This window comes from Trichogramma pretiosum, unplaced genomic scaffold (assembly GCF_000599845.2).
Source record: "Trichogramma pretiosum strain Unisexual culture from Peru unplaced genomic scaffold, Tpre_2.0 scaffold53, whole genome shotgun sequence".
Classification (NCBI taxonomy): Eukaryota; Metazoa; Arthropoda; class Insecta; order Hymenoptera; family Trichogrammatidae; genus Trichogramma; species Trichogramma pretiosum.
The window spans coordinates 244,859-259,671 of record NW_019641626.1 but is presented as its reverse complement, the minus strand read 5'-3'; the positions used below and the strand labels follow the sequence as shown (position 1 = coordinate 259,671).

Sequence of the window (14,813 nt, the reverse complement as noted above, 5' to 3'; positions counted from 1 at the left end):
TTTAAATACGCATAGCTTCGACACACCGAAGTAGAGGAAAAAAGAGGATACTACACGCAATGTTTGCGCGCCATTAGCAGTACTGATTGAGTATAATAATATCGTTGAATTAAATTCAATTTTGATAGATAAATCGCGGTTGAAAAATAATTGAAAATTATATTTTTACATTTAGTGCTAAATAACTTATCAGGAAAAAAAATCAATAGATAATTGATTAGCCTACTATGTATAGATTTCTCGAAAAATTATCCACTTTTTCTCGACCCATGATACAAATAAAAAATTTACTCGGGATATTCAATGATTGTAAAATTTGTAGATAAACAAGCAAATGTGATATTTGTTATTAATAGGCTTAATAATATTCGTTTACTATTTGTTTAATAAATGTTCAAAATTAAAAAAAAAGTGTATTTTCGCGTTTAAGAATTCGGACTCGGCATTGTATTTTAAACATAAAAAATATTTCATCAGCTGCATTAAAGCGCTAATGCACATTTTATTTATTATGAAAGAGCAAAAAATTTGTTTCGATTGAAAAATTCAAATGGTACAACGAAAATCCGATACCGAAAAGTTATTTCTTTTGCAGTCGCCTTTTTAATCCATTATCCTATACGCGATTTGAATAATTTTTGATACCTACATTCGAATGATAAATATTATTTATAGTCTTGAAATTATGTGAATTTAAAAAAAAGCAGCGTAGACTGCTTGTTGAATTTGGAGCGATATGTGTGCAGAGAGTGCTTAAATTATCAATGGTTTTTTCATTATTTGAAAAAGTACAAGTTTAAGTTTTATATTATAAAAATAAGCGAATGAGATGAAGAACGTCATCTCGTGAAACTTCTATCACTACCGCATGTCTTTGATGTTAATAGTAAATAATGTGTGAGAGAAACATAAATCAGACATTATATGTAACATGCATTTAACTTAAAATTAAATAAATATCACAAATTCGCGCTCGTCGCGGCGCTCGAATTGAACACTTTCAAAAAATCAACTAAATATTAATAAATAAAATCTATACTTGACTTTTATCTATAAAATTTATCATAGATCTGTACGAACAAGTCCAAAGAGATTCTATGTAACTTTAAAATCTTCTCTTTAGAACTATATAGTTGTTAATGGGTTATCTGTGTCTCTATGTCTCAGAATATATGATTGACTATATGCTTATGTATTGATTTTAAAATTATATGTATCGATTTCTTCGGAACGATAAGAGTTTCTGTTTCGAAAATCTTCTGAAATCTCTCGTATCTCTCTAATTCAAAGTAATTGAACAGATTGCGATCATTTTGCGTGGCAAACTTACGCGACTGATTCAACATCGCTTTTAAAATCTCATTACGAACAAGCTGTATCGACTCTAGCTGACGATGGTCCAATTGTAAATTAAATAATAAGAGTTTGAAGTAAATGGTACAAACTTACTGTAAAACAATAGTTGATATCTATTGGCATCGGCAAGATCAAAAGGAAAATGAGAGAATAAGAACTTCTGATCTGATATATGCGTCCAAAGAAATTGTTAATTTGAATATTTTAATTTAATTTCTCAAGCAAGTTATCAATTATGACTTGAACAAATATTTTTATGTAAGTTTGGTTAATTCTTTATTTAGAAATTATAATTGACATTTTAATATATAAAATAAGTCAATATAAATGCTAATATTATATGAGTATGAATTGAAATTAATTTTTATAGTTGTAACATCTTATTAAAAAATAAATTATTTAAAAATTCATGAAATTAAACAAAAATATAATAATAAAGAATATAAAGAATGATAGAATATACTGTACGACGATGAAATATTTTCACTGTAAATTTAACACATAAAATATGTACATGTCCATATTAAATAAATACGTATCTCAAGATTTTACGAAAGGGTTCGTCTAAAGCTCAACAGCAACTTTTATAAAATGAGTTTTGACATGGTCAGTGAAATTAAACATCAAGATTTTTTTTTATTCCTCATCGCTCGACAGCCAAGCTGTTATGCACAGAAAATTGAAACTGAATTTTGCATTTGTAATCTTCGAACGGTTGACAACATTATTACCGTTTATTGTCTCTTGATTATTTCACCAAAATATTTTTTTGCGTGCGTTGTTTATTATACAAATTATTTGTATCCATTAACGACAAAAGATGAGCTAAAGTATAAATTTAAATAAACGTGTGAATGTTGATTGTTAAGTGTTGGAAATAATATTATGACTCGCTAAAATATGATATATTGATAAAGAAATCAAAGAAAAAAATATAAAGTTAGCCTCCAGATTTCCATAACTCGTGGATTAAATTATGAGAAATTATAAATTTATGTTTAATGTTATAACAGTACCAAAAAAATGTAACGAGCGTTGTAAATGAAAATTATATACTTGGTAAAAAAAAATTTTTTTACTAGTTTCTTACAGATAATTTCTCATATAAATAAAATATATACATATTTAACAATGAATAAAACTACAACTTGGAGTTACATGTTAAACCAGCTTTGAAATTTCATATCATCTTGTATAAGTTTGAGCTGCACAGTTCGATCGCTCACTTTAATATACACAAAAAGAAAGGCTGTATTTGCTAGCAGCACCGCGATGCTAGAGCCAGTATGAAAATTGATCTATATGATTGTAAAAATAAATATGATGACGGCAGATTGAGAATTTCGAAAAATAGTCTTTAACGATATGTCTTTTGGCGATCCATTAAAATTTACGTTCAATGAATTATTCTGCGATACGCTCTGAACGTCGATGACTTTGCGTGGCAAGCTCAAAGCCGAGTGAATTCAATTTTACTGCCTTATAATGAGTTGTTCTCTTTAAGTCTTAAAAATGTTTGAACAAAATTGTGCAATTCGTTCATTTTTATTTTTGGCTCAAGTCAAGCGATGCTTACTCGCCACTGCCTTCACGTAATTAAATTTTTAATTTTGCGAAAATAAACAAATTATCAATTTAATTTAAAGATAAACAGATGATATAAAGTTACGATAATTAGGTAACTTTCATTCCCTTTATCAATCTTGTTGAATTTCTCAATTTGATTTTATCGCGTCCATTACAATTATTTTAATAATCATTGTATATAGCGATTAAGTTTATAAAAATTATTTGATCATCATCCCAGCCTACGGAAATATGGTATTGTACTATTAATGGGAGTATGTAACTATTTCGTAATAAAAGAAAATAGATAATTGGATTTCAGTTGTTTGATTGTTTATGACATTAAAAATTAGTGCCCTCTTATAACAATAGAATATAACAGGTAAGTGACTTAAGAAACAATCTGACATGAAATATTTTTGAAAATAAATTTTGTTCCATTGATTTACTTAATTTGTTTTTAGTTTTTGGTTTCTTTATATTAAAGTGATGACTTTTACACCGTGATTAATATTAATTTTATAGACATCATTTGGATATTACACGTTTTTATTTTTTTTTACGATAAAAACTTTTATAAAAAGCTATTATACTTTTCCAAATAATCCATTCATTAGATCAGAAATAAATTGCTATACTCTTGATGTATGTACAATAGTGCTCTACACTTCAACGATATATAACAAACTGATGGTGTAAAATTTTCATCTCAACCGTGGCTTTGGTTCTCCTCAAGATAATTATTTGTCACCAAAATTGGTCGATCATATACAAAATATCAAGAAAATAATGCTTCTTTATGTGGTACAATGATTTGTAGAATGATTATATAATCTAATAGATGATTTTTGCCTTTTTTCATATTTACATTTAATATTGAACCTTTTTAAAACATACAGGAAAAAGTTTGTATAATTTGTTCTAGGCAAAATTTATTCTAGATTTTTGTATGAAAATATTTCCAACAAAGTGTAAATAAAATGTATAAGTACATTGAGAATACATTTATATTCTCAATAATTGTATAAAACATTTACAACAGTCTTTAAAATAGATTAAGCAGTCGATTTAACTTTTTCAGATATCTTTTGACTAATGTATTTCCAATATTTTTTACGTATTTTATCATATTTTTCCTCTAAATCAGTGCATAGCTAAAAAAAATATGTATTGTTACCAAACAATCAAAATTTTTAACAGTAATTATAATTATTAATAATACTTACTTCTAATGCTTTGTCTGTGTGAAATAAAGAATCTTTTGGTTCATTGCACGAAATTCTTTCTTGACTTATATCAATAATACAACTCAATAAATGAGGAGATCGGCAATTGTTATTATACAATTCTTCACACTTTTTTAGAATGGATCGATTGTAACCCATACCTCCATCTTTGTCATGCATCATTATTCTAAAAGCAATATTTTTTAGTAAAATGTACTGTAAATAATTTGTTTTAGACGTATTTATAGGTCTCTCTTACCCTCTCAAGTAATTCCAAGAACTTTCATTAGATGGGGCTTCTAAAATTTTATCAAGTGCATAATTAACTTCTCGCTCCAAAACATCAGATTCAAACTTAGTGGTATTGCTTACAACATAATATCTTTGATTCCAAGCTGAATTATTTCTGATGTCTTTTTCAATCAAATGCTCAGCATACTCCAACTCATTGTCAAACAAACTGTAAAATAATAGTTATATCAAGTTATAAAATTTTGGATTACCATTTAATGATGTATGTAACTATATTTTACTTGAAAAATGATATGGCCCATTGGCGATGTTGCCAAGCATGGTAATTTTTATCATCTTTTTCCAAAATAGCTGCTGTAAATTCAAGTTCTTCACTAGGATCATTCATCCACTCAATAATAACTTTTCTGTGGTGCCAAACTTGATAATTTTTGAAATTGCATCTTATCATCACTTCAATGAATATTAGTTCATCTTTGAGATCGATTCCAAGTTCTTTGAGTATATCTCTACGATACTGCCATACTGTGTAATTTGCTGCATTCAGCCATATACATTCGGCTGTCAAATTGAGAGCTCTTTCTGATTTTTCTTTAGCTTTCACTATAGCTCTAAAATAATCATGTGTTTCTTTGACTGTAAAAGATTAAATATAATCAAAATTAGTGATTCATTTACTTGCATAATTGAAATTTAAAATAGAACATAAACTCACATTTAGCTGAATAAGCAATAGCTACAATAGGATTAGGTCCATCGTCTTGCTCAATGGGTACAACGTCCTTCCATGCCTCTCTTTCACTGATAGGTACAAATGTTTGCTGAGACATCTTTCTATGCAATCTCGAAGGATTATGTTCATATTCATCCAAATTATCAAAAGAATCAGCTTCAAGATCGACATATTCACTATCTGTTGATGAACTTGAATATTTACGTTCTCGTTTTGGGCTGACTTCCACTTCATCATTGTCCGATGACATTTTTAAAGTTGTATCAAATGAAATTTATGACACTTTTAAATTAGAATCAGCTCTCAACTTCGCTAACTAGTAAAGTTTTATATTTTCTTCAAAATTTAAGAGAGAAGTAAAAAAGCTGACAATAATAACAATAAGAAGGCGGTATCAAATGTTTTTATGTAAAGATTCACTTTTCAATACAACTTTTACTGCTTATGAGAGACTCGAGTCTGCAGTGATTCGTCTTTTCTAGGTGCTCGTACAGTGCAGACTGCAGACTGCATTGTATACATGACGTTAACGCCCTCTCTTGATTTTTAACTTAGTTACTTCGGTAGGACAAGTTGCTTGAAAGATAAATAAAATGGATTGAATTATTATGAAATTAAATGATTTGAGAAAATGAAAGTCGCTTTCAACGTTTTATTGTGAAAAAAATTCAAAAAAAAAGATAATACAATGAAAAAAATTAAAAACTAAAGTTATTAAAACTATTTACGCTAAGTTTATCTTTCACAGTTGAAACCGTTAAGTTTTACAGTATATTAATAAAATATTAATTTCTATTGAAACAGAAAGTTTATATCAAAGTCAAAAAAACAAATGACAAAAATTACAATAAACATTTTTTCAAAAATTCGCAAATATTTCTAAAGTCTCTCATTTCTTTCTTAATTTATATAATAATCCACAATTTGATGACACATTACATTTTTTAAAAATAATTAATAGTTTGAAATAAATACAAAAATGGAAAAATCATTCAAATGCTTGTTAAGTCATCGAGTCAGCAACTGTGTCGTATAATAATACAAATGGAAATAATTAAGAATTCAAAATGGAATCCTTCTTTTCAAGTTTTGAAAAGCAATCTACAAATTTTCGTTATTGTAAATTATATCGTTAATCATTTTGTATTTTGTTTCCAAATCATTGCTGATATTGTATGAAGACCATCTGAATGAACTAGGTTTCACTTTTTACTAATTTAAATTGTTTTGACTGCTCGATTTTTTCCAAAAGACACATTTTTTGCAACGATTGCTACAGCACAGCATTAATGTTATCATTACTGCAAAAAATAATATTGTACTACCCAAGCCAATCATTGAAAAAATGAAATTAGCTCCCTCGAACTTTACTTTATCCCCTGTTACCGTCTTGTAAGTTTGGGTTGTCAAAAATGTTTCTTCCGTAGTTGTTTTTAAAAATTCTGTCGTTTTTTCCGTAACCGATGCATCCACTGTTGTATGAAAAACGGTCGAATTTTCTTCGCCAGTCGAACTCGTTGTTACCACAAGCTCGTGTATATTATCTGCTGGAGAAAGATCCATTGGCATTTGCTCGAGAAAAACTTCTTTTCTCATCGCCGATTCGGTCGGTTTATTTCTTATTGGCTCCACCGAAGGTGTAACGGAGACAACATTACTCGGACGATGAGTGTTGACTTTCTCCAAAACATGAGTCGTCGTCGTCGTTTGAGTTGTCGGCGTTCCAGACACTCCAGATGTGTTCGTTGTCTCGTAAAAGATTGCAGAATCTTCAGTAGTATTTATAGTTTCGCGCGTTGTTGTGGACTCGACAGAATAATTAACAGCTTGTGTCGAATTATCAGATGGAGGGAGATTTGTCGCTAAAGTACTGATATCGGTAGTTTCATGAATAATAGTAGAATCTTCGGTTTCGGCTGGTTTCGTGTTACTGTCCAATTTTGTCGTTGGTGTCCCAGTCAGAGATGTATTGTCCGCGACAGCATTGAAATCGGTCGGGGTCGACTGCGCGGCGACCGTTGAAAAATCTTTCGCGAGAACATGAAGCTTTTGAACGGGATAATTTTCATATCCCATCTTCTTTTTATCAATTCTGTAAAATTTTGGTATTTCATCGGAATTGAAATAGCCCAATTTCGCCCAGAACAAGGAATCTTGTGGCAAGTACATATTACTTGTAGGTGGTATGTAATATACAATTGGACTCTCCGAGTCAATTTCATTGATATCCGAGTCAAAGTCTGAGTCCATCTTATTTATATAGATCGGTTTTAAGTACTTCACTTCTTCGTGATATGGCTTAGCATCAACACAGATGGCTAAAGCTGTTGCCAGGAGTAACAATTCCTTCACATACATTTTTTTCTTCACAAAAAAAATAAAATTCAACAACTACAATTTAATTTTCAATTCGACAATCGCGTAATTTCGATTAGCGCAATGTATTCACTCAACTCAATTTAAGTCTTTGACTACACGACTGAGCACGACAAACTTAAAGTGACAACTGAAGAGATCGAATAGTACAAAGAGATAATTTAGAATTTATTTTTGAAAACTATTAAATACTCGTTAATTTTAATCGATCGTCAAAAAAAAATAGCGCTTGTTACAGATTTTGCACTGAATTTCTTAATTATTATTTATTATCATGTATTATTTAAATCTATAAATTTCAAGTATTAGTTGAAATAATTAATCAAACAATTAATTGATAAATTTATTTAAGTAAAAAAGTATTAAGGTTGTAAATAAAACTATGCTGGTTGCGCACAATGTACATATTCGGTTATTAACCATTAAGATTAAACTGACATTAGGGATTAGAGAAACCAATTAGAAATGCATTACCCGTTAAGAGACCACTTTGAAATTAGATCATTATGATTAGTCATAGTTGATAAGCATAGTATAAGTAGTATTTGATACGGATGAATGCATGAGTACACACCGTTGTAGCAAAACGTGTTTATTTTGATCGCACCCATTTTAAACTTGCAAAAAATCAATAAACTTTTTCAACCCGTAAGTCCCAAAAGAACATTTTTCGTGAAAACCAGGTCAAAAAAGTAACCAATCCTAATGTAAAATTTAATGCCCTTACAGAATTGGGATCTCACATTTTCAAAAAAATAATCTGGTCAAAAGTTATACTTGATTATAAACAAAAAAACGTGATTTTGAAAAAAAATTTTTTTGATTTTTCAAATGGAAACCATTTGAAATATCATGATTTTTGGAAAATATCGCGTACTTGATACTGAAACTAAAAGTAAGCAGGATTCCGATTGTAAAAATGAATGACTAAACTAATTAAATGGTGGACGGGACGCGAAAGATGAAAAAACATTCTAGAAATTGTAATTTAGAAACGAAAGGCTTGAAAAAAAAATTTATCGTACAAAAACTGCTTAGAATTTACCAAAGAACATGTGTGAATTCTAAGCACACGGAAAAGGTTTCGGCAATGGAGCGGTGCCGAACGCTTGTGCGCTGCGGTACAGTAAAGTAAGCTCACGGAGACGCGCCATGAAAACATCAGACGGCGGTGCGATGAGGTTTCACGGCGCTTGACACCATAAACTGCTTTCAGTGTAATCGTTTACTCGTATGAGGTTCGCTAATACGCCAGCGTTTTGTCCTGGGCTTTCGTATTGGACTCATCAGTAGGGAAGCCCTGCCTTAAATGCTTAATTACATTGGTACAATGGGATGAAAGTAGTGTAGAAAACATTAAAACTGAATCCATCGATGATTATTTCAAGCAGCATGCTTATTTTGTAAAATGATGTGGGTGCAATTTAGAAAACTGCAAGAAAGGAAAAGAAACGTGTGGGCATATACGATTTTCAGGAGGTAATTAAAAATTATATAACAATTATATATTTTTTTCTATACAGTTGAATTTTTCAATTTTCTTTATGCTCCAATTACTTTTTTCATTACTTAGATGCAAATGAAAATTTTGTTAATGATGAGGATGATTATCTTAAAGCAATAGAGAGAGAAATATTTCAATTCAGAATAAAAAAGAATAAAAGAGATCAAAAAATGTTCATGTACTTTTAATTTTTAATTTTCCTATATGTTTTTCATGTTTTTTATTGGAATTAAATAATATCTTTTTTACATATTTACAAAACAATTAGTTTATTACCAATGGTTTTTGAAAAATACTTTCTGTTGATTATTTGAATATTCTAATATTTGTGTAGTACAAATCAGTTTCATAGAGCTATACTTTTAGTCCATCAACTTATTAGTCCGGGCGCCAGCTATGGGTCGAGTATGCATTTTCAGGTCCATAAGGTAACCAAAGCTTTTTATATAGGTTTTTTGGTGTACTGAATCGATTTAACTTGGTTACCAAGCGTTAAAATTGGTATTTTAAAAGTTATTAACAAATTTATTGTTTATAACTAAAAAAATTTGTTTAAAAAAATCTGAAAAAATTCACACGTATTCTTTGACTAATTCTAAGACTATTTTGTTCTTTGCATTTTTTCGTTTTAGACGTTCCTTACCGAGTTAGAAAATCGCAACGTTGTTTTTTTACGCACGAATTTGTTCAGAAACCAATCATATTTTTAATCTTTGCGATTTTCTAACTCGGTAAGGAACGTCTAAAACGAAAAAATGCAAAGAACAAAATAGTCTCAGAATTAGTCAAAGAATACGTATGAATTTTTTCAGATTTTTTTAAACAAATTTTTAAAGTTATAAACAATAAATTTGTTAATAACTTTTAAAATACCAATTTTAACGCTTGGTAACCAAGTTAAATCGATTCAGCACACCAAAAAACCTATATAAAAAGCTTTGGTTACCTTATGGACCTGAAAATGCATACTCGACCTATAGCTGGCGCCCGGACTATATTCACTAATATTAAATTGCCTGTAAGATTGTTATAAACAAAGAATAATGCAATAAAAGTTCTACTAAAATTATGATTTTTAGTATTCATAAAATATGAAGATGACAAAAGTATTTATAATCAACGAAAAAAAAAGTGTCTTACCCACCAGACACATTTCGTTTCGCAAGGCTCCGGGGAGATTCGAACTCCCGATCTCCTGTTTACTAGACAGGCGCTTTAACCAACTAAGCCACGGCGCCTTATGACCATCATCAGCTAATAGCACTACATTTCATTTAATTTAGCTACGTCGCTTTGGTGACTTCCTATGGGTTATTTACAGCCTTAAATTTGATATTTTAGGATCAGTTCGGTTACTTACTTTTGCAGTCAAATAAATTTATTTTCACAAAATTTGAATTTTTATTTTATCTTAAAAAGAATTTTTTTAAAATGTTTACAGTCTTATTACCCATAAAAATTTTAAAATGCAAAGGGCGGAAAATTTCAAATTGGCGCCCACATTAGTTGAACAAATGACAAAATGACGACCTCTGCGCGTTGCTGCGAGCCGTGCTCGCTCAATTCTTCTCGTTGACTTTAACTGTTTTAAAAATGACTCATTGAAAAATATATATAGTAAAAGGCTATATGGAACAATATTGTCGTTTATCTCGAAAAATGTCTTTAATAATGCCACCTCTGAATACCAAGTGCGACATTGAAAATATTTTGCAGATAAGTCATCCCATTCTCGTCGATCAAATTTCGGTCGCACCTCGTCTCCGCAGCAATTCGGCCGTTTTTTCGCGATAGCCGAACGACAGAGCCAATTGCAACGGTGTTTGGCCCGACTGGTCACGGACATCGACCTGCACCACTCGATTGACTTCGTCGCAGATCATGGAAAATTTTTCCACAAAATCATCTAGTCCGGGCGCCAGCTATGGGTCGAGTATACATTTTCAGGTCCATAAGGTAACCAAAGCTTTTTATAGGTTTTTTGGTGTGCTGAATCGATTTAGCTTGGTTACCAAGCGTTAAAATTGGTATTTTAAAAGTTATTAACAAATTTATTGTTTATAACTAAAAAAATTTGTTTAAAAAAATCTGAAAAAATTCACACGTATTCTTTGACTAATTCTAAGACTATTTTGTTCTTTGCATTTTTTCGTTTTAGACGTTCCTTAACAAGTTAGAAAATCGCAAAGATTGAAAATATGAATGGTTTCTGAACAAATTCGTGCGTAAAAAAATAACTTTGCGATTTTCTAGCTCGGTAAGGAACGCCTAAAACGAAAAAATGCAAGGAACAAAATAGTCTTAGAATTAGTCAAAGAATACGTGTAAATTTTTTCAGATTTTTTTAAACAAATTTTTTTAGTTATAAACAATAAATTTGTTAATAACTTTTAAAATACCAATTTTAACGCTTGGTAACCAAGCTAAATCGATTCAGCACACCAAAAAACCTATAAAAAGCTTTGGTTACCTTAAGGACCTGAAAATGCATACTCGACCCATAGCTGGCGCCCGGACTATATATAGCTATGCTTTCGTTTGCAACCAAAAATTAATGGATAAAATCTATGCAGGCTTGTTTACATGCACAATTTGATTATTAATTTCTATATTTTCAATATGTAACTATCATTCATATGTATTAATATTTATTTACATCATTTTGACAGAGATGGAGAAAGTGATTAAAGTCAGCAAAATTCTATTTATATTCTCGTTAGTGGATGTTCTTTTTATATTTTTTTATATTTTATAACTTTCTAACAGGAGTAATGATTACAAAATAATGAAATACTGTTTTCTTTTCGCTTTTCTTGATATTTTTCGCCTTATACGATCGGGTAAGTCACTGGATTTTCCACTTAATAAATAAATTTTATAGTGACGCATTTTTCTGTAGGTTTGTTTTTCACTCGTTCACAAAAGATTAAGAAATAAGTCCCGCGTGCACAGTATACACTATATGTTTGTAGTATGCATCTATGCACTATAAATTAAATAATCTGCTATGATATGTACATAATAATGGGACGTTCTTTAGGAACTGCGTTGCGTCCAACTAATTTTTTTTTAACCGATAATTTATCATTTTATTTTGTTATATGCATGCTTACATACGGGTTCGGAGTCAAACTAAGCATGCGTTCGAGTTACTCTGTATATGTATGCGCAGTGTTAGTAGTATACGATGTTCGAATGCTCACTCACTGTTATGATGCTGCAAATGATATATTTGTAATTGGTTGAGTAAATATTTGTTGTTTATTGAAAATCGCGTCAAGGTAATGTTCTTTTTTCGTTGGGGAAATTTACATGGGTAATGAATTAACGACTATACTTTACAATTTTATAGTAATCTTCTATGCTGCCGATGTAGAATCTACTGTCCGCTCTGCTGCTGGTGACGTTGTCAGAGCCGGCGGTTGAGTCGTGGGTCACGATGGGACACACTTTCACTGTTGCAAAATAAAAAGATAACGGAACTCACTATTTTAAATAAGGAATTTAACAATTCACTAAAAGATCGCACCCTTCACTGGTTGTGATAGAGCTGCCGATCGAGTCCACCCAGTAAGGATGACCTCAACCCTATTCTCCTTGTAGACGTACTCAGAGAGTGACACGGAACTGATGTCGGAAATTGTCTGAGTGGAGGCGGCAGACGACGATGATGTTGTGTGCTGTGAGGTACTGATGTTGCTCGTTCGAGACCGGCTGCTGGGCGGATGCGGCGGGCTTTCGCGCGCGGCGGCGTTTAATTCTTGTGCGTTTTCAGGTTGGTGGAGGAGCCCAGCGACGTGCAGTCCGTTTAGCCACCAGTGGAAATGTGCTTGCTTTCGGCGTATCTCACTTACCTCCTCGAGTTGATCAGCCTGGCTGTCGCAATCTTACCTTCGGGGGCTGGATTATGCGATCGCCGGCTCGATCCCCTCTCGGGTGAGGTCGATGAAGATGTGGTCGTCGTGTTGGCTTGGCCGTGGTCTTATGTGAACTTCCACTACCTCGAGCATGTCGTCGTCTTCCGTCAAGTCTATGACCTGCATGGTGATGCTGTGAACAGAATATAATCCAACTCATAAGCAAAGGTTTATTAAATTTCATGATTGTTAGTCACATCTAGAATTAGGACAAATTTCACATTAGTATTAGTCTATCTCAATACTTGACGCGTAAAGCTCCAAAACGTCTTCATCTACCGGCAGCCGCTGCTGTCTTTTAACAGAGTGCTTTGCCTCGATGTGTCTCTCGAGCTTGCGTATCTCTTTTCTTGTTCGTTCAATCTCGAACACAAGTGGAATGATGAGTGGCAGGTAATATATTGCGTCAGCGCGAACCTTCTCTACTTCATCGGGCCGCAGAGCCAGCTCTATGATGTCCCAAATTCTTTGCCTTGTGGTTGCATCTTTTGGTATCACCGCCAGTCCCATTGCCTTGGCCTCTTTTATACGTAGTTTACGACGCTGACGGCGTTCTTTATTCGTTCGCCTGCCCATTATCCTTCCATCCATTCATTCATATCCATTCGAAAAAATTATATAAAACACAGTGGGTGGATGAAAAAAATCCTGGAGGTGTCATCGTTCCAAGTGTAATTGGTGCTTTAGCATGTAGGTGTACTAAATTTTTTAAATTAATTTTTCAACTTCAGCTATAATTTGTGTACATTTGTCAGGTGGACAAGGAGAAGCTGATAAATTGAAAAAAAAAGAATATCATTTCCTGTGATCACTGCAAACGACTTGGAGAAATATTCAGCTGAGTCCACTGTTGAAGAAGACGTACAACAAAAAACATCAAAATTGGAAATGGTATGATTACTTATGTTTACTATATTTTTATTGCTGGCAGAAAATCAGTAAAATTTATAATTTTTATAGAAAAAGCAAAAGGAAATTCTGAACAAAGCTAAAATTACTGTTGCATCTGGTTACCTGTCAAAAATCAATAATAAGAGAGCCACAACTTCTCGTAAAAGGCTTTTGTACAGTGACAGCGATGACGAAAATTATGATGAAGCGATTGATAATGGTAATGATAGCAGTGCGATTTCACGCTATAATGAATCCAGCATTTTGTCAATGCCTTCAACTTCGACTAACGATAACATTACTTTGAACAAATTAGTTCAAAATAGCTCATCTAGCAAGCTAATGAAACTTTTCGGTATGTACACAATTATTTTTTGTTTATTAATTCCTATTTTTTTAATTTATAACTTTATTCATTCATATGTCATGTTTATTTAGATAATTTTGATGATGGACAAAGTGATGACAGTCAGCAAAGTGATCAAGGTATATTTTTTACTTTCATCTTTGCTTTATTATTATTTTAATATTTCAGCTTTACTGATAATTTAAATGTGTTTATTAAGGTCTTGGAAGTGATGGTAACAAAATTGGAAATGAAGGAAATCTAAATGGTATGCCAAAAAATGTGTTTATTCTTGTTAATAAGTATGTCAATCTTACCATGTGGTTTTTATTCTTTCTTTTTATTTCTTCATTTAGGTTTTGCAATTGTTAGACATGAAAATGGGCAAGGCAACAATCACAATATCATTGATCCGCCTCAAAATATTAACAATCACCAATTCAATCGTCAGGTTATTAATGAACAGCAATTAAATGTTATGAATGGCCAACACAACAATGAAATTATTAATTATCAAGCTCAAAATGGTCAAAATCGCCAGTTGATGTTTGTTAATCAGGATGGTCCTGGTGTACCTAGAAGAAACGTTGTATTATATCGCTTAAGGTAGTTCCCTCAAAAAAATGACTATCGATAAAGGGTCTTG

General features: G+C 31.6%; 1 protein-coding gene and 1 non-coding gene across 2 annotated transcripts; both read right to left on the bottom strand.

Annotated features, from left to right (window-relative positions):
- Positions 1 to 533: 533 nt before the first annotated feature.
- On the bottom strand, positions 534 to 5,608 carry LOC106651537 (protein farnesyltransferase/geranylgeranyltransferase type-1 subunit alpha). Its single transcript, XM_014370073.2, has 5 exons — positions 5,116 to 5,608; positions 4,682 to 5,036; positions 4,408 to 4,608; positions 4,149 to 4,335; positions 534 to 4,076 (listed from the first exon to the last, which is right to left on the bottom strand). Exons 1-5 carry the CDS (start codon positions 5,381 to 5,383, stop codon positions 3,978 to 3,980), a joined length of 1,110 nt encoding a protein of 369 aa, XP_014225559.1. The 5' UTR covers positions 5,384 to 5,608; the 3' UTR covers positions 534 to 3,977.
- Positions 5,609 to 10,177: 4,569 nt separating this feature from the next.
- Positions 10,178 to 10,251, bottom strand: Trnat-agu. The gene has a single exon. It is a non-coding gene; the product is annotated as a tRNA-Thr (tRNA).
- Between the last annotated feature and the right edge of the window lie 4,562 nt (positions 10,252 to 14,813).